General features: G+C 42.9%; 1 protein-coding gene and 1 long non-coding RNA gene across 9 annotated transcripts in view; one reads left to right on the top strand and one right to left on the bottom strand.

The window, feature by feature from the left end:
- Nucleotides 1–7,401, bottom strand: part of LOC118250745 (uncharacterized) — a 59,993-nt gene extending 52,592 nt beyond the window's left edge. Inside the window, exons 1-2 of the long non-coding RNA XR_004779523.2 lie at nt 6,780–7,401; nt 5,627–5,660 (exon numbers count right to left, since the gene is read on the bottom strand). This is a non-coding gene — a long non-coding RNA (uncharacterized LOC118250745). The remainder of the gene's footprint in view (nt 1–5,626; nt 5,661–6,779) is intronic.
- The window catches only part of BMP2K (BMP2 inducible kinase), a 90,857-nt gene that overhangs the window by 19,085 nt on the left and 45,154 nt on the right, over nt 1–26,618 (top strand). The window contains exon 4 of one of the 8 annotated variants that reach the window (XM_050710550.1): nt 1,455–1,535. The exons of 6 other annotated variants lie outside the window; for them this stretch is intronic. In XM_050710550.1, coding sequence (XP_050566507.1) covers nt 1,455–1,535 — 81 coding nt within the window. Of the gene's footprint in view, nt 1–1,454; nt 1,536–7,717; nt 7,902–26,618 lie in introns of those variants that run through there. One more of the 8 variants, XM_035551988.2, reaches the window with a different exon arrangement.

Genomic DNA, 26,618 nt, shown 5'->3' with positions numbered 1-26,618 from the left:
ACACCATTTTATTGGCACTGGAAAACCAATGCATGCCCTGAAAAAAATGTATATCCTGAAAGTGAGTCAGATTGTTTCAATCATCTTTCAAGTTGCTAGCCAGCTTAAAAAGCGAACTTGAAACACATTTTTATGCTTTTGCTCAGCTGAGCTCACAGACTCTCCCTCCAAACACATTCCGTCACAAGTTGTTATTTATGGGCCTATGTTTTATTTGTCATACAACTCATTTTCCCTTCTACTGCTAAAGCTCTGTTTTTCATGTTTCTTGGAAAGCCAACCTATACTGCTTTACCTGAAGTCAAACAAAAATTTGAGTAGCTTTCTCAATTAATACAGAGAAGTCAAAATCTGCAGGCCACTCCAAACAGGAATAGAGGAACACAAGAATAAATGAAAGCAGCTGGTGCATTGCAGCCTGGAACCACTGGTTCTTAAGTTGCCATGTTTTTGTCAGGCACCACAACAGGTTGGATAAAGCTAATGTTTCCTTGTCCTGAATGCAATAATACGTAGAACTACAGAGCTGAGAAGAATCTATTTAGGTCTCTAACACTATGAATTAAGGAGCAACTTGAGTTTAACCTGTTCTGAACTGACAGCTATTTCCCTTTAAGAAATAAATAACATTTAAGCTTTAAGTCCAACAACTTTTTTTAATAGGTGTACTATGTTTGGATTTATCTCCTATTGTTTCCCCTATCCTTTTAAAAAGGAAGCCTTTGCCACTGTTTATTTTTAGTTTTATTTTTACTAAAGTTGCCCACAGAAGCTGTGGCTGCCGCATTCCTGGGTGTATTTAAGGCCAGGCTGGATGGGCTTTGGGCAGCCTGGTCAGGTGGGAGGGGTCCCTGCCCATGGCAGGGGGGTTGGAACTGGGTGAGCTTTAAGGGCTCTTCCACCTCAAACCATTCCAGGATTCTAAGACAACTCTTTTTGAACCCTTTTTGTCTTCCTAGTAGTAAATATAAAGACAAGTTGATCAACTTTAGCATTTTCATCTTGGAAAATTAACTGTCCTTTACTTTTGCATAAGGATATGACTCGTTTAACCTTTCCTCAGAGGTCATCTTTTATGAATGTATCTTACCTACTGCATTTCTCTGAACTCTAAAGTAAAATGTCTTAAAGCATAGTACCCAAAATGGGATGTGGTACCTCAGATGAGGCCTTAGCAGACTGATCACCTTGGTGTCTTACAGATGTAATTTCTTTTAATATATGCTGAACTGAACACTTCCTTTGTTTATCTGTTGCTAATATCTGTTCCAACTGAGCTGCTGTAGCCCTCAGACCCTTTTTGCTTCTTTGTCACTTTGTCAGATCCTCTAATTTTGTACTTAATTCTTTCTTTGTGTACTTAATGTATTTGAAATTATTGAATTTTATCTGGGTATTTTCAGACCATTTCTCCATTTCTCAAGAGCTCTCTGATTCTGATTTCTCCCCTCCAGATGACCTGCAGCTCCTTGCAAGTATTGAGCGATCCGGACAGTCTGGAAGTGTACACTCTTCCGCTATGCAGGCAATTAAAAGTAATCTCAAATAAAATCCATTCCAGGGGAGGCTACTGCAGTGCCTCAGTTCAGTCAAACAGGCAATGGTAGCCTTAACATGAGTCGTTTCACATTTATGTAATCCTTTAAAACATTTCCATATCAGATGTTAAGATCACTTCCTTACTAAGCTGCTCATCATTCTACTGCATGAGAATATTTCACTGCTTACTCTCTAATACCGTGCCTTTCAGAAGTCATAGGGTCTCCTGTATTCCTTTATTCCTTGGATTCACATCCTGAGTTTTCCTTCCTGGGCTCTGAGTTCCAAGGATTTTTTTCCTAACTTGAAGTTGACACGACTCAGTAACGAAACATTTTTAGCATAATGACCAGTGTTATTTCTGCAGTTCTCTACTTTGTGAAAAATACATGTGGCATAAAAGTGCATTGAATGCCTCACAAAACAAACAGAAAAGCAAAACCTCTATCCGCAAGTAGGGTAAAAAGGGAGTTTTTCACACCTCAGGGGCTGTAGCTTTTCCCAAGACTTCTTACTGCTGCAAGGTTGCATAAAACACACTGGATGCATATAAGAGAAACTTGGTCTTTATCTTGAAGATTGCAAAAGTAAGATGTTAAAGGAAGGATGGATATTATCTGTTTTTTCTTGGAAATGAGAATGAAAGAAAGTAACCTATGGATGGGCTGGGGACAAGTTTATGTACAAAAGGTTAACTATGCACCGAAGAATGCAGAAAGTGAGCAGAAACGTTCTCTTCTCCAACAAAGCAGGAGTCAGCCTCCAGGATCCTGAGTATCAGGAAACATGTAGAAGGCCATTCTTTTCCAGAAAGGAAACAGACTATTATTAATGTGAGACAATTAACCAGGTCAAGATGCAAGCAATGCTGAACCCATTATAACCTCATCATATCCCTTCCTCTAGGATTTCTATTTGAGTCTTTTTCCTTGCTTTCTCTTGATGTTTTGAAACAACCAAGGGTTGTCGCATCAGCGAAACAACCAAGGGTTGTCGCATCAGCAAGTGATGTGTATTTTATTTGGTCCAAATATATTACAAGTGACCAAATCTCGCATTGCATTCAGTAACTCTTGACCTTGCTGACAGCGAGTGTTGCACCAGATGTGACCAAAGCTGAACTTGGCAATTTTACCTCGTAGAAGATCTGTACTTGCTTTCTCCTCAGTTTGTTTCCATTTAAATGTGAGCAATCAGTAACTTGTTTCTTTTCTACAACTCCTTTTTGTTCAGTTCCTGATTAGGACAGATGATAGCCATATTTTCCTGTTTCAGTCTCTAGTCACCAGCTCAACATAATGCCTGTAGAGCTTCTCCTGTCTTGAAAAATTGAGACTTGAGACAAGGCTCTTACTCTAGAGCTTGCATGTTTTCCCACTGCAGCAAGTGATTTGATTCTCTCATTTATTTCCAAGTCAACGTCATACCAAAGTTTTTATGTTGTACCTACAAGTAAACAAATGTTAAGCTTCTCGCTACTGCTTCTGCCTCAGATGTGTAGGTGGGACATGACTTGGTCCTAGAAAAAATGCAAACCCAAAGCCAAACCAGTTGTGCTTTTAGCTCATGTTAACCTTTCTGTCCTGTTTTAGTAACTGTCTCTAAAACAGATTGCATCAGGGTCAGCAGTTTGAAACTGAGAAATGGTATTTATTAAGACGGGAAGATTGTATAGCTACTTCTGTGCAAAATGTTTCTCAGGGCTCCCACAAGACCAGAAGGATAATAGATATGCAACAAGGAGGAGATAGGTGTGTGTGTGTGTAAGAATCAAGCGCTTGTTAGGAGAACCTCTCTGGTGGTGCTTTGTTGAGACTAAAATCGTACAAAATAAAACAACCCTCATATGCCTGAATAAGAGGGGAAAAAAAAATACTGCAGTAATGACTGAACAGTTGGGCACTTATATTGCAAAGATGTGGACCCAGGTGTTTCAAATGAAAGTGAAGAATAAATCAGTGATTTCTTTGTAGTTTTCATAAAAAAAGAATAAATTTCTAGAATGATTTTCTTCAGTTTCTACTATTCATCTTGGGTAATTAACATTTAAAGAGCTTGTCCAGAAACAGCAGGAGGTTTCCAAAGAAACATTTACACAAAGAAATGTTTCCATTTGTCTTTTTCCTTAACTACGTTAAGGGACATTTGACATTTTTACAGGAAGCTCTTTGATTCTCGAGAGATTGAGTTAAAACAAATTTATGTATTGCACAGAGGAAAGAGTTGAGAGTAGGGAGAGGTGTACAGAGAGAGGTGTAAGAAATATGAATGAATGTGAAAAGCGTTTGACCCATTCAACAGTTGAAAGAGGATTAAATCATCGCTTCTTAAACTCTAAGCTTGATATTAGCATGTATACAATATCTGATGTTTCACTTTCAAGCAGTTCTCAGCTAGTGCTTTAACCCATAAATCTTCAAAGCATTTTGCAACAGAGTAAATAATAGTTATCCTAATCTTATTGATGGGATTTTTTTTATATTGAGGTGAAGCAGTGTACTTAAGGCTGTCTAACAGACAAGAGTCAGGAGCAGGACCCAGATTTCAAGCACTCTGAAAGACAGCCATGGATATATTACCTGAGACAAGCTATGACTCACCTCGACACAGAGAATACAGTTTCTGTTGTATTTAAAAAAAAAAAAAAAAGGCAGAACAAAAACATGAGGTTTGTTCTTGTGGAAATAACTGAGAGAAGTTGGAAGATCAATATTTTGAGCTGAATAAAGGCAATAGGTAGAATAGTTGACAATCTGTTATTAACGTGCCATTACACCATTACTGAAAAAAAAATTAGAAAGCATCTGTATTTTAGACCCCAGTCAAAAAAAAAAAAAAAGCAAGACCTACTGATATTGACAACATTGAGAAAGACATACACATCATTTGACTGGGACTTGTTTTCTTTCCTGTTTTTATGTAGTGAAAGTTTACTATCAATTCCACACATAAAAAGCAGAAACTTACTTTTATTGTTCTTTGTTTTTTGATAATGAAAGCCTAATATTTAAGCCTGAGTATTTCCTATGATTTCATGATTCATAGAGTTAAAGGTTTAATAAAGAACCATTATATAGAAAAAAAAAAAACAAACCACCAAACTTTTAAAAACAATGATAATTGATATCCTGGCTGTGATCCAGCCTCTGCATTAAGATCCTCCCCCTCATATCTACCTCTTTAGTTGATCTTTTCTCACTTGAGGATTCCTATTTCTGATTTTCTGTTTGTTGCCCCTGGATTTTTCTTCAGACCGCTTACTATTTTGCCTTCTATCCAGAAATTAACTCTGCTAGTATATACCTTGAATGTTTTAAATTGTTTTTTTTTTCTTTTTTGAATTAGGGCAAAGGGTTTGTCATACTGTCAGTGTGTCAAGCTGTTGTACTACACAGGTTGGTTTTAAGGCACTCCTTCCAAATGTGGAAGAGTGAACTGTCCCTGAAACAAATGGGAGGTTTCAAACAGCGAGGGCAAAGTTTACTTTGGGTTTCGTACTCTGAGTGAAAGATTTCATGAAAGGTTTTTCTCTTCCTTTCTTGAAATTTATATAGCTTCTGGAAATAACAAAAGGCAATTCTGCTCAGGTGAGGAATTAAAGTCAGAGAACCTGTTCGCATGTTCAAAATCATCACTTGTTTACCAAATTGGAGGATCGGGCCTGTTTTTTAAAAGTGACAAGTCAATATAATCTTTATTATTCACTTCCACTGACTTAACCTTAATAAAAGGTAATCCTTGGCATGAAACCTCTTCACAGCAAGCTGGTGCTTTATAGAAAAAGACCACTTGGGTGCCAAGTTTCCCTTTAAGCAGGCCGTGGAACATCAGAAGTTATCTGTGTTATCTGTGCTATGGCTCTTTGAGATTACTCACAAGAGACCAGTCACTTCTGTGGCCATCCATGCATTAATCACCACAACTCCGCGTGCAATAGCGATAGGCTTATTTGCCAGCTATGCCTAAGTAGTTGACCTCTACATCCTCTAGTATGTGAAGACAGAGCTTAGTAACACTAATCCCTGCATAATGACTGTGCTCATTTGTCCAGCCTATAAATAACTCAAGCAATAATTTAATCTCTTACCTTAAAAAGAGCAAATCTTGGTGCTGGGGACCTCCTAAACAAATAAAAAGTAACCAGTTAACCCAAAAGACAATCCTACCCTGTCAGAGCACCTGTTAGAAAATATGTTACTTTTACTTGAGGACAAGCAAAGTTGTGTTCATCACTGGCATTACACTTAAGTGCTTTAAACCCAGCTCTGATTTTTTTCAAATACATTTTTTTTCCAAGACAATTAAAAGCGTATTTCTAAGGAGCACAGGCATATGTCACTGTAAGAACGTCCTCATTAACAAAATGCTGATCATCATGCCATTCTCCTCACAGTACTCAGTTTCTTTCATCTACAGTCAAAATACCTTTTACATCTAAGGAAAATTGTGAATTAGAGTCTGTACGTGCTGCTGAAAAATTGATCTCCAATTATCGAAAGGATGGGAATGACTGAAGGAAGGGGACTACTAATGCGAATAGCTCTGTCTGTACTTTCATGGTATGACAAGTTGTCACTTTGATAGAGAAATACTCTCATTTTGTTACCAGCCTGGTGTACAGCAATGTGATTAAGGCAAAACTAATTTGATTACTGAAATATTTTCCCAAAGATTTTAAGCTTCTGGCTTCTCAAAGAGGTTTTATAGAACCGATGGCTACAATTGAAGTTCATCCAAAAACCTCGATGTTCACTGAGAAAGGCTGCGTTTTTAAATTCCCATTATAGATGCCAAAAATGTGGCTTCATTCATTCATATGAGAGATGGATGTGAGGTCCCATATCAGGTTTGTTTTTATTGCATGATTTCAGTCTCTATGTGAAAAAAAGATGCAGGAATACCTCATTAGCATTTGCCCAGGGGGACTACCAAAGGAAAACAGGCTTGTTACAAAGTTACCCTTTTAATTACTCTTATTTGACTGTTGTTTTGCTCTCGTTTGATCTTGTTTGGTTCTTATTTTGGATGAGTAGAATCACTGTTTTAGTAGGAAAAGGGGATGTGCTTTGCCATTTCAGAGAACTTGAAATTTGGTTTCAGTCTGAATTTGAACTGGAAATTTGTGATGAGTTATTTGGAAACGTAGGGTGTTTCCCATGTACTGGTCTTTAGGGAACTGTGACAAATATTGCCTTAAATTGCCGTACATGACACGTAGTAGCATAGTGGTGATAACATACCTTATAGCCAACGATGCGCTGAGGGGGCTCTGCAGTCTTTGCAACGGAGTTGCCACACTTGGGAGACAGTCTGTTTCTGGTACCGAAACTGTTTGGTGTGCTTTTTTGTTTGTTTGTTCTAAAAATACAACTTTTTGGAGAGCTTCACTGGTGAAAGGCTGCTTGAGCTGATAACTTCCCAACTTTCCCTCATCAATGTCTGTAGGGAAGATGACCAAGGACCGTGCATGTCACAGCAGGAAACTGACAGCTCCCCTTTTCCTATCTGGATCCACCTTTTCACTGTTTTCTGGCAATTACGGCACCTCGCTGTTGGTGGAGACCCAACACGGTGATTTTACCCTTATTGTTCCAATTTTTTTTTTCCACTTCTTTCCCTCACGGGCAGCAGCACACAGCCCGGGGAGGGTGGGCAGCCAAGCGGTGCCCTCGGCAGGGCGCTCCGAGCCGCTTTTTCCCCCCGCAGTTCCTCGGGCGAGAGCGGGTGGGGGGGGTGGGAACGCAATCACCTCACGGGCCGTGGGGACCGTTAACGGCCGGCGCGAGACAGCGAGCGCGGAACGTCCGCCCCCCCCCCCCCCCTCCGCCGCACGTGCCCACCGCGGGCAGGCTGCGCACCTCACTTCCGGCCGGCCGCCGGAGGAGGGAGGGGTCGGGAGAAGGGAGGGGGGGTGCGGCGCATGCGCGGTGGCGCCGCGCACCGGCGGGGCGGCTGCTGGCGGCGCTCGCGGGAGAGCTCCCCCCGCCCCCCCCTCCCGGTCCCGTCCCGGTCCCCGCGGGGCCGCGCCCGCCCCCTGCCACCTCCCCCCTGCCCCCTCCCTCCCTCCTCCCGCAGCGGGGCGGGGGCGGCATGTGAGGCGGGGCCGCCCCCCTGCCGCAGCCGCTGGGCACCGGCCGCTCCGCTCCGCGCCTCCCGGGGGCTCCCGGCCCCGCTCGCCATGAAGAAGTTCTCCCGCATGCCCAAGGCGGAGGGCGGCGGCGGAGGCGGTGGTGGCGGCGGCGGCGGCGGGGCGGCGGGCGGCGGCTCGGCGGGCGGCGGCGGAGGGGGCAGCGGGGCCGCCTTGGGCAAGGTGTTCGCCGTGGGGCGCTACCAGGTCACCGCCGAGGAGCTGCTGGCCGAGGGTAACGGCGGAGGGGGGGCGGCGGGGGGGTTGGGGAGCCGGTGGCGGTGCCGGGACCCCGGGGCTTGCCCGGTGCGCAGGCCGGCAAGGGGCGGGTTTGCCCCCCCCCGCCCCGGTGCTCGTTTAGGGGCGGCGTGCAGCCCCTGGGGCTGTGCTGGGTTTGGGGTGGCGGAAGCCTGCGGTGGGCGTTTGGCAGCCCCGAAAGAGACAAAATAATAATAATAATGATAATTAATAATAATAATGAAACCCTCGCTAGTGGAGCACGGTAGGTTTTTAGCAGGGTCACGCATCAGCTGGCAGCATCAGCAGCTCGTGGCGTGAGCACCGCTGGCCTCGCCGTGCTGCTGGTGCTGGCGCTGGTCCCGGGCAGGGCTGGGGTGGTGGCAGCCAGCTGTGCTCCCGCCACCCAACTCGCCTTCACGGCCACGCGTGGGTCCTGCCACAGTGCTGGTGGCTGTAGGTGCTGCGGGCCCCACGGCTCGTGTCCCAGGGCAGCAGGCACCTGGCTGGTCCCAGGCGCTGGGGAGGTGATGGGGTCTGCAGCCCCACTGCCCGGGGTGCTGGGGATGCTGCCATCGGTGTCTCAAGGATGCGGTTTTAACAACTGCGTGTTGATAGCGTGAGTATCGAAAATAGAAAACGTGGTGGCGGTAGGTAGGTTTTCACTGCCGTCTTGAGAAAGTTTTAGTACAGCGGAATTGGCGTTTAACACTTAGAATAAATACAGTGTTCTGCACCTGATTTACAAAAATGAGGTTAAGGCTTGGCCAGCTATGGCCGTGGTTGCCCAAAAAGATGAGAGGGATCCTTGCTGGGAGCTCCCTTGGAGTCACTGCAGCCTGACAGAAAGTCCTTCCTCTACACAGGGCTGCTTACAGCGCAGAGGCTTAAAAAGAAGAAGAAAAAAAAAAAAAAAAGGAAATGAGCTCCTGAACAAATTCAGGAGGCACATGGAAACCAGAAAAATAGCACAGTGCTTTGTTCAGCTCACCGTCTTACTAAAACTTTTCTTGTAAAACGCTGTTTGAAGAGTTGTAGATTCCTATTTTTTTATTCCTGTAGATTGCAGTGACAAATTCATAGCCCTTAACAGGCACAGGGCAGGGGGAGTATGTATTTAAGTAGTCGAGTGTTGTGCAAATTTGCTTTCTTTCTTAATAGACAGAAATAGCAAGTTTTTTTTTTACAGCTTTCATGTGATGCCTTAAGTGCAGATGACTAGGACTAGAAGTGATAAGAGTCGGGACAGCGTAAATCTGTTGCATCTAGAGAAAAGTCTTCAAAGCCAATGCCAGAGCTATTTGGCAGTAGGGAGGACCCCAGAAGGCTTTAGAAAAGAATGAGATAGCAGGTGGCCTACCGACAAGGTTAAGGAAGCAGGGAAGAAGTGAGGGAGCTGCTGCATCCCATGTGGTGGCCGGGGAGGGGCTGGGTTAACTGCGTGTGTGTGGAGCAGGGGTGCGCCTGCTGAGGAGGTGCCCGTGACAAAGCTGTGGTCCGGCTCTGCTACTCCCAACCTGTCACAATAGCTGGTGGATGGAGAAGTTTCCTTGTGTCTAGGAATTACTTCCTGACAGGCTGGTTTTCCCTCGATGGGGTAACGATTAATAGTAAGTGCTCGTTTGTTAGTGGTGTTGTACAGGTAATATTAACATCTAGTATTAAGAATTAACACTCTTTATAAGTTCCCTGCTTTATAATCCCCCCCGCCTTGAGGGGAGGGAGCAATGCCTTTTTTCTTTTTCCTAATCCCTGTGCGTATAAAGTGTTGGTTTTATTCTGCTGAAACCCGGTTTTACTGAGCTTCTTAGCCTTGCCAGGTAGCTCCAGTTATTCAGTGCTGTTGAAATACCATTTACAAGTTACTTTAAGAGGCTCAGAGTGGAGTTTTAGGTCATGTAACAAGAAGCTGGTTATAAGTTAATGAATGTAACCAACTTAACAACTAGCCTGTTTCAGAAACAGATGGGTAAGGCTCTGTTAGCAGTGGTATGGCATTGACAGGCTTTTTTTACTAGCTGTTAGGATTAATAGCATATGCCTGTCAGGTTCAAAGTGCTCCCCCCCCCCGCTTCTAAATTTTACATCTGAATTGTCTTAGAAAGCTGGGTCTTGGCTTTGCAAGTGCCGAAGGGTTACTATAACTAGAGCGAGTTGCAGCAGCGATGCCAAAAGGCTCAAGTCATAACTACATTCATTGTTAGGCTGTGCTAATGAATCTTTGGTAGATTTCCTGTGTTGATATGGATGCTGTCCTTGAAACACTTCTCTAGCCTTTGACAGTATCATTTTATTGCAGTGTTTTAAAGGCAAAGCTACGTAACGTTATAACATAATGCTTTTGCATATATAATGTGCGTAGTACTATCTAAAGCAGCTGTAAACTTGGGTAGTAAAGTAGGTATAAAGGTTGAAGTGCTGCGGTTAGAAGGCTCTTAGATTGTTTTTTCTGTGTTAAACAAAGCTGTTTTTGATGGGTTCCTTATCTTTCATAACCCGAGGCTCAGTATGTTGTTGGATGGGGGTGTTTGTTTCTGAGGTTTGTTATTCAGAGATGAGGAAAAACAGTACATTTGGGTTAAGCTTTGACGGACAAAATGAGTTGCTATCTATCCATTTCAAAGGATGAGACAGAAGCAGCAAGGGGACGGTGGAACTGTGAAGAATGATGGACCCAGGCAGAGCGAAGGCCTTCTTTATATCTTTTTTGTTGTACGAGGGTTTGTGCAGTGAAGCAGAAGTTTGGAAAATTAAATCTGACGCAAATATGGAGAAGTCTGTCTCTCTGAAGTTACGGATGATGTCCTGGGGACACTAAAGTTAGTTGTGGTAGCTCTAATACTGAAAAAGGCTTTCTAGCTCAGTAATTGCAGCAGATTGGACGTGAAAATTATGAAATGTCCTTTTAAATCCATCTCAGATATCAAATGCAAAACAGTTAATATTGTGAAGAGTGAAAAGGAAAGTAACAACAAGCAATAAGCTGCTGGGCAGCCCAACTCTGCCACAACTGCGCTTGCACTCCCCTTCCTCAAAGGGAAAGGGGAGAAAATACGATGGAAAGGACTCAAGGGTTGAGATAAGGACAGGGAGATCGCTCAGCAATTACTGTCACGGGCAAAACAGACTCAGCATAGGGAGATTAACGTAATTTACTGCCGGTCGCTAGCAGGCTAGAGCAGTGAGGACTAAAAGCAAACTAAAAACACCTCCCATCCACCGTCTTCCACCTCCTCCACCCGAGCCGTGCAGGGGAAGGGGGGCTGCGGTCAGTCCTCCGTGGTTCTTCCTCTCCGCTGCTCCCTCACGGTCCCTCTCTGCCGCTGCCCCACGTGGGGTCCCTCCCACGGGATGCCGTCCTTCCCGAACTGAGCCTGGGGGGGCTGCCCACAGGCAGCAGCTCTTCAGGAACTGCAACGTGGGGTCCATCCCCCAGGAGCAAACTGCTCCAGCAAGGGTCCCCCATGTGCAGCAGCTCCCCCCAGACCCCCTGCTCCACCAGGGGCCTCTCCACAGGCCTCAGGGGAACTTCTGCTCCATGCCTGGAGCTCCTCTGCGCTGGCCTTGGTGTCAGCAGGGCTGCTTCTCTCGCATTTCCCACCCCTCTCTCCCAGCTGCTGTGGCACAGCAGTTTTATTTTTCCCCTTTATTCAATCTGCTCTCCCAGAGGCCTAGCCAGTGTCGCTCTGGCCAGCAGCAGGTCCCCTTTGGAGCCGGCTGGAGCTGGCTCTGGTCTGACAAGAGGCAGCTGCTGGGCTCTGCTCACAGAAGACACCCCCGTGGCCCCTCACCACCACCAAAACCTTGCCACATAAAGCCCGTACACTTGCCAAAGTATTTTTAGTTTATGGAAGGAGGAGGTGAAGTTGTGGCTTTACACGAGGGTAAATCTACTTCATTGTTTGCATTGACTTAAACAGAAATTTATTATTGAACTGCGTGAAACTAATTTTCCTGGAGACTGTAAGTGTTGGCACTGGAAGGTATTTTTAAACTACAGTTCAGTTCTGGTATTGTCTCGATTTCTTGGTAGGTGTTAGAGGTGTTTACACTGAGTAAATAAAGCCTATTCCAGGTTTGAGCTTGTCTTTGTTCCATTAGAGTTAGCAGGCGAAGGTAGGCATGGTAAGTGTGTGGAAATTCAATATGTTGGTGTGTTTTTACTGAGTGCAGATAAAGCAAGCAAAGTTACTTTTGGGTGTTAAAAAATAAAAATTAAAAAAAAAGGGAGGGGGGAGAGGGGGTCCATGGGGTAATGAGGTGCCCAAGGCTGTACCTGTGATGTGCAGTAGAGTCCCAACCTGTAGTCCTGAACAGTGCTGGCTGGCATAGTTTGAAAGCTCTTTTATTGGCATAGAAAGATGCTCGCCATCCTGCTTCCATTGTATTTCTTATCTAGAATTGATTAGTGCAATCATGAGATGTGCAATTTTTCTTTAAAAAAAACAACAACAACAACAACAAAAAAACTTGTTTAGCTTTTTTTTTTTTCCTCTTTCTGTAGTGTAGCTAATAAACTGTCATTTAGTGTCTCATGTGTCTTGAACTGGTATTTCAAGCACCACAGTTTCAATGTCTTTTTCAGGCTGGTGGTTCTCCTACTGTCCAGGACAATTAATAGCATATGTGGACTCTTTCCGATTTCTTAATTAAGCTATATTTAGCCCAACAGAGAAATGGGGTAACTTAATGTCAGGCAGTAGCCCGTTTTTCCTTTAGGCATGAAGCATTTGTCCGTTTGGAAGTATTCCACCAAAGCAGCAGGAACGGCCTCTCCTTGTTCGTTAAGCTAGAAGCCATGCTAGAAGCAGAAAAATTAGTGACTGAGGTAGAAGAAAGTAGGCAATGGCACGTGCAGCTGGTTCCAGAGGTACCCAGGCTGGTGGGGAAGTGGTGGGCATCATTGTGGTGTTTGGGAAGAGCGGTAGGCTGCCCTTCAGCTTTTATATGCCTTGATCCTTTGGGCAGGAGAAGTTGAACGTGCTGTATCGCCGCTCTTCTGCTGTAACTTTCTGTATTTCCTTTTCCTTACGATATGTGGGAAGAAGAGGAGAAGCAGTTACTCTGTTTTTTGTTTTTCTGGGTGGTAAAACGGTGAGTGTGGAGCTGTATTTTTGTGCTTTCGGAGTGCCTGTGAGTGCTATCTCATAGGGAGCTTTTGTTTTTCTGAGTGACTTTATATCTGGGACCAGAGAGGCTGGGGAAAAAGCATCTCAAATGAGTAAGTGTTTGTATTACACAGAGCGTTTGCTTCAGTTATTTAATATGATGGTTAAAGCATTGATTTCTCTGAAGAGGCATCTCTAAATAGAGAGGACAAGTGAAAAGCTCAAGTATCCCTCCATAATACTGGAAACTCATTCTCCTTTCTTATATAATCCTTCTCATGCTGCAATCTCTTGGAGTCATTACTGATAAACTCCTGAAGGAATGACCATGCAAGCTGAACCGTCCTGCTTAAACTGAACATGTGGTTCTTGCAAGTACTTGATGGCATAGGTTATTTAGTTGGTCTTTTATTTTTATATTTTCCAGGTCGAGTCCTAAGAAAACTAGCAGCTTGGCTGGGGAGTCCATGTCCTGCTCTGTGAGGTCATGGGCTATGTAGCTGTAGGTTGTCAAGCTGTTCTTTTTTTTTTTTTACTGCAAATATCTTTTATTGGAGTGTTTTTTATTTTTTTTTCCCCAAATAGTTGTCTAAGGAAGATGGGGGAATCTTAAGACTTGACTGGCATCGCAATGGTGGTGAAGTTTGAATTGCTGAATGTCCAGAGAGGAGGCCTTCAAAGTTCTTCAAAATTGTTTCCCAAATTAGGAACGTCTTTAAAGTTTATCTGTCTTACGTGTATTAGCAATAGCACTTCAATTGGCAGTCTGAATAGACAAACTTTCTGATGTGCATAGTTTCTCTCGCCCTCCTGTTTTGTCAAGCCCTATTTCACTTACTCTGATTTTTTAGGTTTTTATAGTAAGATGTTGGGCATGTGCAATTCAGGAAGTCGCTGTAAATTCTTAAGTGTCCTGATGTACAGCAAGCACTGCCTTCACTCTTGGGAAGATTTGGCTTGTTTGTTGTTGTTTCTTCTGAAGAGGCAAACAGGAGAAGTGCCCTTGCACTGAATCTGTTAACTGGAGTGCTTGAAAGTGATTAAAGGCAGTGTGGACCAGATTCTTGACTCTGAGATCCAGATTCTGCAGCGTGGAAGATGATTTGTGTGGCAGGTGTTGTGAAGGCAGCTGGGGCAGTGTCACTTCTCTCATGACTATGTGACATGGCAATCTCATGTGCTGCAAGCTGAAACTGTAATTACTGGTTTTCTTCATTTGCTCAGTGTTTGTGTAGCTTGTGAATTGCCACTCCTTGCAGTAACTACTATTTTATTTTCCGTAGGAATCCAGTTCAGTTGTTCAGATATATTTCCAGACAGCCTTCCAGCTCATAATCTAACTTGTGGAGTTGGAGTTGGGATCGGTCACGTCGACTTTTCAGAGTATAATATCACTGAATCTATGTTCACACATCATCTTAAAGGTCATACCTGTTACTCATTCTGTCTCAAACACAGTTATGCTTTGCTAATATTTGAGTAGCAGAAATGGTTTGTTTAAGTTCAGAAGGTATAAAGGGGGAAAAAGCAGTATGAAGACTTGAAAGGTTCCGATGAATTTTTGCTGAGAGCATAGAAAAAAACATGTACAGAGCTCTGACACAGTCCCAATAACAAGCATGGCTGCCGTATTTCAAGTGTAGCAGGTGGTGAGATGCTGAGTGAGGTTTTGATCTCTAATGAAAGATTGGGAAGCTGTGCTTTAGTGCTTGGGATTTCTCTTTAGTCTTTTCAAGCCTACTGCAGGCAGATAATCTGAAACAAGAGCATTGTTTTGCCTTTTACAGTTTGTAGCTGTGTTCTCTGTAGTAAGAGAGGCCAAACCAGGAATTAGTTTGGATGTTGGTTGCGATCCTTGTCTTGCATCGACGTGCAGGTAAAAATACTGTTTCATGTAACATAGTGCACAAAGTAATGCTTTAACTTGAGCTTTGGTCGCATTGTCAGGTAGCTAGTGTACTGACTGAACTTGTTTGGTACTGCAGGAGAAGAGCCGTGCATTCGCAGCGTTCGGACCCTGCTGTGGCTTGTCTGCCCCCCAGAGCTGTCACGTGCCTCTTGTACAGAGATGCAGAAATTTGCACAACAGGTTAAGAAACATGTGTAGCCTGACAAAGGGATCCGTTGTGCAGCCCAGAGCCAGTTCAGCATTCACCAACACGTGGTCTAACACTCTTCTCGTTGTCAAGTTACTGGTCTTTGAATCCCTTAACGATACTCATTCAAGCATTGCGCTGTATATAGACATGCAGTGTTATGCCTGTATTGACGGCAAATAATTCTTCCCTTTTCTTTTTGAAGGACGTTATCAGTTTAACTTCTGGGGGCCCAGAAGCAGTTAAATACTGAGCAAGTCCTTTGGAATCTGGTAGTTCTGAGCTCAGTTGTTGGGAGAGCGGCCAAGAGTCAGATTGTTGTACAGGAAGAGCAACTTGGTTTGGAGCAGCATCGTGTTAATACGATGCACAGTCTCAAGCTGTCTTTCCTTTGCCAGACTTTGACAAGAGAGATCAAACGCGTGTGCCTTCTAATTGCTTCTTACCCGGTGTGTGCGTTTTGATAAAACATGTTAATGTTGCAGTAGTCATAATGTGCAGGTTTTGATTTTTGCTACTAAACTCCTGCACACCCTTAAAGGGTAAAGCAGCATGCAGTAATAGAGGATATATTAGCTTTATCCATTAAAGACTTGGCCTGGCTTTAAAAGAATCTGAGCATGGTCTTATTTTGGGTGTGCATTTTATGTTGATTCACCTGAAGGTTTTTTTTGTTTGTTTTAGATGTCAGTATTTTGTATGTCAACATCGAAAATGAAAACTTTGCTAGCTAATAAAAGTAGAATTAGTTTTCAGATGGGTGTTAACCCCAAACTAGTGATTCTGGGAAGGGTATGTTTATTTCTGTCACGGGTTTTTGTCGCTGTAATATCAGAACAGTCAGTCATTAGCTAGTATGTTACCCATAGGGAGGTATTTGTACTGTTTTCCTGTGTGTGGAGAACAGAAGTAAATGCCAGAGATGGGACTTGGTCTCTGCCTAGCAGCTCAGTGGGTCTCCCTTTCCTTTAGCATGAAGAACGTGAACATGCTTTAATATATACAGATGTTAATGGTGTGGACTCTGATATCTTTCTAGCTGTAGATGTTTATTTGTTTTAGCTGTGAATATGTGCAAACATGATGTCAGGTGAATGTCTCGTTTTCTGCTAAATTAATTACACTTTGGGCTGACAGGAACAAGGCTTGATAAAATCATTTAGGTAGTATTTCTTGTCTCTTGTTCTACAAGCATTGTTTTTAAGTCCTTGTTCTTGAAACTGTTTAATTTCTTAACCTTAGGCTATATTTATTTTCTTGTAGCTCTATTCTGCCTCCATAATACTCTAGGTAAGTAGGCTACCATAGCGGAAAGAGCTGCAGTTTGTAAGCAGTGCTAACTGACACTATGAATGCGTTGCGCCTGCCAAAATACCAAGTGCAAGTGTGTCAGATTGCAGGTGGTTCTAGGAAACAAAATTGATTTTGCAATGGGGACTCACCAGGGTGGTAGGCCGGGTCAGTCACCTCATCTTAACTGGTTTGCTTAGGATGCTGTTTTTTTCCTCAGAAAATGCTGACATCTGTTTTGGAATGGAGGTTTCTTCTCAGGTGTTTTTATAGGTTTAGCTTAGAAGCTGTTGATGTAGTAGAAGAACAGCTGCTTCCTGAAATATTTGGAATACTTGCCCTTTTCCAGTACCATAAGCTGGAAGTCTGAGGCTGGTTTCCATATCCCAGTGATACTAAACAACAGTTCGGGTCCTCTCTAGCCTGCTTTTCTGCTGCAGTAGATGTGTATTTGTCCTGGATTTTCCTCTCCGGCCTAAGAAGTCATGCAGTGAATGTGAGACCCCTGTTCTCTTGAAGGTCTAGGTTCTGTTTTTTCTCATCATCATTGTCTAGCTGCTGACAAGGAAGGAGGATGAATTCCTCATCTCCTGCTTTCCTGATTGTCTTATGAATGGATTTCAGTCTCCCAAGTGTTTGTCTGCTGGTTATGAAGGTGGGAACCTTTCCCTTCCTCTTCTCTGATGCTTTCCTTGCTCACAGTTCTCTAGGTTGGTTATTTTTTACTCCTAGATATGGCTGGAAAACTAGCTGTTTTAGCCTTGATTCTTGTTCTGTCTGCACTGCTACTCCTGATGCAAATGGTGAAAATACTGAAGAAATGATTATGTAGAATCATATGAGAGTCAAAATCTTCTGGCTCTTTCTGAGGTGCCAAAGCTGGTATTGATCTGAAGAACATCACATCCCCTTAGGGAAAGCCATCATCCTGCAGATGGGGAAACAAAAGAAGATGGAGAGATTTGCCCAGGGGTGAAAACAATTCTGTACAAGAGCTGAGGGCAAAGTTTGGAACTTCCCAGCTCCGTGAGGGGTTCTTCCGCATTGCTTCTGTAACACGTTGTTAATACACCTCGAGTGCTGTATACAGAATGACGAAGGCAATTGTGATGTTCTAGGACTTCAGGAGCTTTTATTCCAAATGATACACATGTTGGTCTTCCTTCTAAACTTGCAGATTACTTTCTTTAATGGATGGATTTGTTCATGTGCTGCCTTGAAACTTTAATACGCAAGTCTTGAAGAGACGCGTACTTACAGGGTTGGTCTGATTCTTGGTTTGATTCTTGTACTGACTCATTTTACCTTTTCTTGTTGTTTTTACTTGTTGTTTGGACTGTGATTTCTGTCTGTGAATCTTGTCTAATGAACCATTCTTGCAGCATTTTGCTGCATTTCATATAAGAAAGAATAGTTCTAGAAGTCAATGATAAATAAGGCAAGTTCTTATGTTTTTGCAATTCCTTTAGGTTGAAAAACTGCATGTGACATTATTTAGAAAGACCGTTGCTAAACCACTTCTTTAGTTTTTGGATAATTACTGAAGGACTTGCATGACACTATATTAAATGTGTTTCTTTGAAGAGACAAGCTATGGACAGACAAAACTTGGATCTAGTCTTAATGTAACTGCTGAATGCACACTGGGTTGGCCTGTGCTATTTGAGAGTTTGGACAGAGCCAAGTGCTCATTTGGATTGCGGTGATGTAAACACAGGGGAAGGCCATTTCTTAGTGTTGTGGTTTTGAACTTTGTGTCTCACAGTAAAAATAGATCATTAAAGAATATAAGGCACTTAATTATCTCAGTGACACAAATGTGTAAGGGTCTCACTTGAATGTAACTTGTGTTGCGTGAGACGAAAATAGGAAGTGTGAATGATGTTCATCATGTCTGTGCTGGACGTGGGACCTGTTCTGTGCGTGATACGCAGAAAATCAAGCTTTCTTAAAAAAAAAAAAAAAAAAAAAAAACTAATTTCATCCTCTGGAGCCCTGTCGTCTTTATATGGCTCAGTAGCTTAGTCTGTGTCTGTAGAAGAGACCTTCAGTTCAGTTTAGATGAGCTGTCGCTTGGCTTCATAAGAATTCATGACACAGCAGGGAGATCGTTAATTTTTCTCTGAATGAGACATCCAGAGGTTCCTTAAACCTCAGAAGGCAGAAAAATTTATATTATTATGGCAGTTGTAAAAACCAACAAACAAAACCCAAATAACCATACAAAAGCTCAACAAAACAAAACCACTTGTGTTGCATCTGATTTGGTGAAGGTCCATGAATCTTGGTTTAAATTTGAAGTATTACCTTCCCAAAAGCTTAGTGCTTTCTTCAGATGTGCCCAGTTTGTCTACATCAGCCTGATTTACTCCCTCGTTTTCACTTACTGTGCTGTTAAACTGACACTGGATTATATAGCTGCATTTGTAAGAGGAAATTATGTTGAAGGACATGTTTGGGTGTAGACAGTGGATTGGTCATAGAGTTTCCATCTTTAGGAACTAACCCAAAGCATGCAAGCTTCCAGGCTGGGCTGTTTAACGAATAACTGCCTTGTTCAGAGTTACTGCTGTTGACTGACTGCCCCTTGAAACACAGGAGGTAAATGAGAGATCTTAAAAGCTTTTGATAATTTTGTCTCTGGTAATCAGAACTCAGTCATTGTAGCATAGACGGTTTAAAACGATGCAGCTGCTCCTACTATCTGGGAGTTTCAGTGCCTCTTTCTAAGTCATCAAATGTCACGGCGTGGGGTTTGGAAGTATTGTTGCAGAAGGAACCCCAAGCATAAAAGTGGTGTAAAAGACTTCAGATAGCAGTCTCAATAACGAGATGTTTTGTACACAAATTGGGGTGTTCGAAGATACACAGCGCGTACCGGATAGAGCTTGAAGAACTGCCTGCCCTGTGCAGGTGACAAGGAAAACCGTTACCTAAAGTACCTCAGAATTGCATTTCCTTGCGTAAGCATCCAGAATCCCAGGCAGTGTGCTGTCAAGGAACTTTGTTGGTCCCCTGTCCTCATAATCCAAAGATGTCTGTGTCCACTGCCCTGGCGTGCTGAGAGCTGAAACGCGTGCTGCTATTGACAGGCAACTACAGAAGAGATGATGAAAAATCCTAATACTGATAGATTTAAATATTTGTATCAGGTGTTCTTAATATTTCATCTGATTAGTCTGATCGTGCTTATGGATGAAGGATGGTCAATGAGTGCAGTGGTGGTTAGACTGAGATGTAAAATGGGTGCGAGGCTGTACATAGACCCCTCCTAGCAGCAAGGAGGTCTGAATTTCATTGTGCTGGTTTAGTGTACTTACGATGCCATAAGGAAAAAACAGTAAACCGGAGTCGTCATATGACATCTGCCTTAGTCTGAAATGCTTGTAGCATCCTGAATTGCTTAGTTGATCTGTGCACGGCCTAGTGACTCCTTTGTTTCTGTTGCAGCCAGCGGTGGCGCATGTCCACGTGCCGCAGATCAAGCCATGCTGCTGGAGCCCTGCGCCTTGTGCTTCGCCTCGTTTCTGTGGCACAATAGCTCTGTGATATTGAGGGGGTGAGCTGCTCACGTGTGGTTACAGATCCATTCTCTGACTTATTCTGCCCTGTTTTTCTCCACCTGCATGTTAAAATCACAGTTAAAGTAGTGGTTTCAAGGAAAAAGAAAGACAAGCTACAGACCGAACATGAGATTGTTGGAGAAGGGTTTTTAATTGGGTGTTAAAACATTAGGTATGAAAATGGACCTTAGTTCCCAAAGAGTGAGGATGGTTGTGCACTAGATAAGTAGTGTATCCGTACCCACTAATTTAAGCATTTGGTATCTGTAGTTTACTCAAATGCTTGTTTATTATTTTGGAATTCAAATCAATTTAAACCAACGCTTCTGTGCATTAAAAAAGCTTAGCAAATGACACTTGAAATCAATCTGTAAAATGAGTTTAATTCATGGGTTCTATTGATCATAGCCGCAGTGTTGCAGAAGGAGTAATTTCATTTTCCTGTCAACTCTATATTTACAGATATCTTCGTCCTGCTTTTCAGACTCCCTCAGCCTTCAGTTTAGAATAAATGAGAGATGGAGCTGAATTGAGTGAGCAAACCAAGTCAGGAGCAATGGGGGAAACACTTTCCGTGTGTGGAGGAGACAGGGAGACAGGTGCTGTTCCAAGACGTTTTTATAGTGGTAGCATATATAGTGCTAGTTATAGATTATTATTATTATTTAATCAATGTCTTGGAGACCTTCTGAAGCCTTGTTGTGAGTAGTTGGACAGGAAGCACATCCTGCCTAAAGGCATCACCTTGGTTACATCTTGAGTAACAGGATATGTCTAGCCTGCTGAGGTTCGAGAGACTTGAGGTTTACTGGCACCATGAAAGGGAATTGAATTAATTCTAATGGCCTAGATTACACAGTTAGCATAATCCCTTATATAAATGTTTAGTCAACAGTCTTGACCTTGAAGAAATAAAACACAGTTCAGGTTATTTAATAGGGTTCTGTTGTGTGGGTTTATATTTGTTCTTTAAGCTTACTGTTTGGAAAGGGAAGCATCGATGACATCAAGTTTTATCTCTTGAAGAAAAATCTTGCTCCTGCAAATGGCTGTCACTGGTGACAAGTGTTTCTTGGCTTCAGAAACGTGGATTGTGTTGCTTGAACTTCTATATTTTTTATTCCAGAGCTGGTTTACACCAGCCAGGGAGATTCTAAAAATGCAAACCTGGTAGAAGATGCAATTATGAGTAATGCAGTGCACTGTGGATGAGAAATTCAACAGCAGTACTTGACAAAACTTTGTAGGCTTGTGCAAACTTGCTTTAAAATGCTCACCTGCTCTGTAAAGGGGTTATTTGCTTATATAAGTATATTGGGATGTGCAAAAAGTGCATTTGCAAAGCAGGAAGGTGTTTGAGGAGACTAAATTGAGTGGTTGCTTTACTGCACCTCATAAGTAAAAACGGCACGAAGATCCTTGCATCATTTGAAGATAGCCTCGTTCACTGGATGGAAGCTGGTTCCATGAACACTGAACTAAAAGATACCAAGATGAAAATTGGCTTGTTTTTGTTACTGACGTGCCTATAAATAAACCGTTGTACTTTCTTAGTATACAAAACTGCATAAAATAGCTGAGCCTTCTCAGATATCTCTGCGTTGTACTGAAGTTTTTCCTGGTCCCCACCAGTGTTGGCAGCAGACTGGATTTGTCTATTTAAACATAAAAACTTGTGTCCTTTCTGTGAGAGGAAAGCTCCTGATCTTTTGTAAGAAGGGGAAAAAAAACAACACAAGTCTACCACCTCTACAGTACTTCTACCTTTGTTATGTTTAGCTTGCTTTTGGTTTTAATAAGAAAATAATATTGAAAGTAGCCGGAGAGCTGTAAAGGCTGACTTTTGAAATGAATGAAACTCAATGGATCGTGACTTGTTGCCAAATCTTACCCTTATTTCCTACTTTCAGTTTCTGTTGGTATAGATAATGGAGCCATTTAACACTGTCAAGCCGTTTCTATTTCAGTGTGATTTCAGAATCTGTAGCTGAAAAGAGGTTAACGTTTTGATCTTCGCAAGCAATTAACTGCACTGTTGGTGGTCTTGTCATGTTCTATGCTCTCTTCTTTACTAACAGAAGAGCAAGCATTTGTTGTCTTAAATACGAGAATCTGTTAAATACAGGCATAAATATATTCGTTTTCCTTCAGTGAACAGGAAGAGGAGGTGATAACAGTATTATGAAAGGAGCAGAGTGCTTGTGACTAATTCTCAGACTAATTTAAAGTTGAAGCATAGAGAGATTTTTTTTTTGCATTTCTTGTAATGAGAGTAAGAAGTAGAGTGGGCAGGGGGTTTGCCCTAAGAAATATGTTTTGTCTCGGGTGAACAAGGTGGTGTGTTACTTGTGTGATGAATCATGTGCTTGCCTTTTTTTTTTTTTTGAACTTCAGTTTAGTGAGTTATTTGTTGTGGTTACATCTTTCTTAACCTTGACAGAGTATTATAGGAAATGTGAGTACTTCTGTTTTTGTAGCTGTCTTCAATTAAAATAATTTACAAAATCATCTACGTTAGGTAACTGTTTCTTTCTTTTTTTCCTCCCCTCTAGAAAAATAGCCGAGGCAGTCAGATGACAGCACAGAAACAGTGTCCTCATTAAAGCAGTCGACTGTGGATAGATAGCAAGTCACCTGGATACTCTGAGAAGCATTTCGGATGAGCAGCATGATCATCTTTAATGCAGAATGCTGAGCTTTGTTCCCTTTGCTGTAGGCTAGATCAAAGCTGGAGTATCTCAGTCAGCCAGCTGTCAGATAAAATGTGCTTAAATCTAGAACTTGAACGTTAGTGGTTAAATTGGGAAGTTGTCTGCAGCAGGCATAGTTGACAATCCAGCAGAGAGCCGTGGGACTCGAGCTAACTAGAGCAGGTTTGTTCAAAACAGAAAAAGAATAATCTGAAGTTTGTGTCACCTCATCAAACTATGCAAATTTTAATACGGTTAGTACTAGGTTGGTGGAGTAGATGTCTGGAGGAAGCCTTTGTGTAGGAGAGGACTTGTTCCAGGTTGCTCTCCTGGACATTCACACAAAGACATCACACTGTCAGCTGCAATGAGAAAAATGACATCTACTAGGCTCTGAGGAGGCTTGCTTATTAAAAGGCCAATTAATAGTGTCTTAGTTTCTTTCTCATGCAAACATACACTTGCTTTAGACTCGTTTTGCTTAAATGATTTCTTCTTGAGAGAAGGATGTTGCCTAATGGAAGGGGAAGAAAGTGGAGGTTTTAAAAAGGGTAGGATTTTCAAATTTCAGAAAACTTTGCCCACACAGTTGTAGTTTGTCTTTAGACTGATTCAAGCATCCTTCATGGTCCTTACAGGCCAGGAGTGAAAGGCAATGGTGGTGGCTAAAAATTACTGTTACGGCTTTTTGATGCTTAACTGAGTAGTAATGTCAGCAACACGAGAAAAAAATGCTCAGGTCAGTGCCATAGGAACGTTTCTTGGGATTTAAAAGAAGAAAAATATCCCTATCTGGGACCAGTCTTGTTGATGTTCCTCTGCATTCCACCCTCTCTGCTTTCTTACTTACTCTTTGTTGTGCAGTGAGGGGATCTTTTGTGACTTCTGGGCATTTTGCTATAGCCTGTTGTGTAGCATTTAAATTTGCATAGGGTTAATTTTTTTGCATGGTAACAAGCCTTTATGATCCTTGCCATTAAGAGAAAGTATAAATGAGATGTCAAAGTCTGTGAGTATGAGAACTTTGCTGGGCATAAGGCTTTACTGCTGCATGGTGATGAGGAAAAAAACCAAACAAGTACTAGTACCTGTTTGAAGCACTAGCATCTGTGGGTTTTGGTTATGACGGCACATATCAGTTCATCTCTTTATTTTTTAAAGGGTGTAAAAAGTAGAAGTTCTTTGTACATTTGGCACGCTTGCTTTGCTTTGTCACTTCATCTGCTTCTCTGTTTCCAGTAAGAACACCTGAAGTTATTTTTCTGGGGTTAGCACCTGGACGTATTTGGTGCAGAGGTATTAGTGAATAAGAAAGCTTTTAGCAGAAAACTTCAGCAGAGCTCTTTTCATCTTTCTTAGAGCACTATAGTAGCTTCAGGTGTACTCTGTCGGGTGCTCAACTCAAAGCTCTTTGCCAAGTTGGAGTGTAGCTGGTCGTGAGAGAAATGAAACCTGAGAGTGCCGGCTCAGAGGCAGGGCTAACACCGCAGTTAGGGACAAGGTATGCACAGTGGGTCCGCTGGTAGCGGGATGCACGGGAATGTCCTGTGGGTTTGTCCCAGGCAGCTTGCTTGGTAATGCACAGCTGCTATTTTTGCAGTGCTGCCCTAAGAACAGATGGTGGTTTGAAGAAAGCAGCGCTTCTTGTCAAAACTACCCGTGATATTCAGAGGTTATTACACAGAGGGAATTTGTGTGGGCAGTGGAAAAAGGAACAAGAGAATGTCCCTTTGAATGTGGTGTCCGTGCAAAGTGGAGAAGTATTGAACTCCAAAATGTGTGTAGAGGAAAGGGATTATTTTAAGCGGAGGGAGCTATTTGAGCTCTTGATTTGGGGAATGTTGAGCTCTTGAGCTTGCAGGCAACATCTATCAAGTGCTCTTCCAGCTGGAGCTGCGTCTCAGAGCCTTGTGCTTTTGACTGAGACTTGTGGAACATGTTTTCCTAGGGATATATGCACATATACATACACAAGTGTGTGTATATATATATATTTATATATGCAAATATATGCATAGGAACAGTGTCATTTGCTACTGCCTGTAGTCACCAGGTAGGCCCCTTGACAGTGCTTTCAGCAAGTGAGTGTGCGTAGGTGACTTCAGTTGGTGGCCACGCAGCCCCCGAGGTGAGACAGCCTTTGTGTGACACCTTCCTGCTGGCTCAGGGCCTGCAGTGGGGTCAGGAAGGTGGTGGCAGTGGGCAGGGCTGGTGAAAGCTGGACGATGTTCAGCTTACTGTCTGAGAGCATGTTGAGGTGTATCCCAGCCGCCGCCGCAGTTCTCATTGCATTGCTGGAGAACGGAAAGCTTGTGGGATGGGATGTCCCTTCGTCAGCTTGTGCAGCAGTGCTTCAGGAGTGGCTGTGCAGAACTTGGTTCAGTGGCCACCTTGCCCTGTGGAGGCTGTGGAAAAAAGAAGTGTGTTCTTCAGCAAAAATTGCTCATAAGGCCGGAAAGCTGCAGGACAAGGTTCTGTTAACATGTAGCTTCTCAACAAAGTGTTTGGAGTCTGATAGAAAAAATTTCCAAAGTTTGAGTTTTGTTCTGTTTTAGAGGTTTCTCTTTCAGAAACGGACATAAATTTTGTTAGCTTCAAGAACTAAATAGTGTTCTCTACATAAACTAAAGTACTTCTTGTGTTTGCTTTTAGTCTGCCGCTCCAAAAAGCATGCCTGCTACCTCCGTGTCCGCTATCAGGAGATGGTGCTCCTGCAGAGGAAGGACTTCCTTTGTTGCAGGAAGGAGGGAGTTCCTGATACTTGCAAGAAGTGCCCTGTGGTTATCCCAATCGGATGCCAGTGAAATGCGCATGGCAGCAGAACCCGGGGAGAGCAGAAATTGAGCTGGATGGAGAAGGAGCCTGCGTGGGGCAGCAGCAGCCTGTCAGGGTCACAGAATTTCTCTGAACTCCAACAATGTGCTGGGTTTATTTTAAACATGGTGAGGGTGGGATCAAACTGAGCAGCGAGGAAAAGCTTTTGACCTGGTTCTTCTGTGAGAGGACAGGGTTGCTTCAAAATTTCTGGTAAAATAGCGTGTCCATGTGCTCCTTCACGCATAGCAAAAAAGGGCCCTTCCCACTGCTCCACGCAGATGTGCATGTGGATGTTAAGAGCTGACCTTTCATGACTTCATGCTGCTTTTGTGGAGAAGGAGTCCTTTTATTTTTCTTCATGCTTTGTGTCCTGTTTTTTTGGGCACTGGCTTCGGTGTCTGTTGCACCTCCAGAAGGTTATAAAGCTCCGGGTTGTTTTTGTTGTTGTTGATGGTGGTGACTGTGATTTTTTTTATTTTTATTTTTTTTTCCTGGCGAAGATCTGTTTTTTATTAACACTTATTGTGTGCTTGGAACATTTAACAAGGCCTTACTGCTGTCCTTTGGCATGGGTTTGCAAGAAAGTTTTATTTCTTATTGCTTGGAGCCTGCTTGCAGGGCATTTGTGCCCTGCTTGGAAGGGGACTGGTCTTACTCCATATTCTGCATATTTTGGTAGCCCCTAAAATGGGTCCTGTTTGCTCATAGGGCTCAGAAGGCTCTGCAGTTCCAGGAGGCGTGTAACTTCTGAAGGAGGGCATCTCTGGTGTCAGGTTAACCTGCTTTTGGTAGATACTGGTGATATCTAGGTGACTGCTGGCCGCAGAATTAGAGAGCAGACATGTTGACCAAGGGGTCCAGGAGTCAAGTGATTGAGTGTGATGGCTCAGGTAATGCTGAAGGCATGAGTAGTTAATTCACAGCATAAACGAATGCACCTAAATTATTTACTTGTCTTGCTAGGTTATCTGAAATGCAAGAAAGCCTGAGCTGTTATTTTAAAGAATGCTATCGTGTGGCTGGTTAGCCATTTTGCTGCCAGGTTTTTTTGTTTTTTGTTTTTAAAAAGGGGTTAGCATATGTGTGGGTAGATTGGTCACTGGAAAATAATTTGCACTTGAACCTGTTTATCCAGCTTTGCAGAGAGGGCC

Source organism: Cygnus atratus, chromosome 4 (genome assembly GCF_013377495.2).
Source record: "Cygnus atratus isolate AKBS03 ecotype Queensland, Australia chromosome 4, CAtr_DNAZoo_HiC_assembly, whole genome shotgun sequence".
Classification (NCBI taxonomy): Eukaryota; Metazoa; Chordata; class Aves; order Anseriformes; family Anatidae; genus Cygnus; species Cygnus atratus.
The sequence above is the reverse complement of the archived record's forward strand: the minus strand, read 5'-3'. Positions and strand labels throughout refer to the sequence as shown.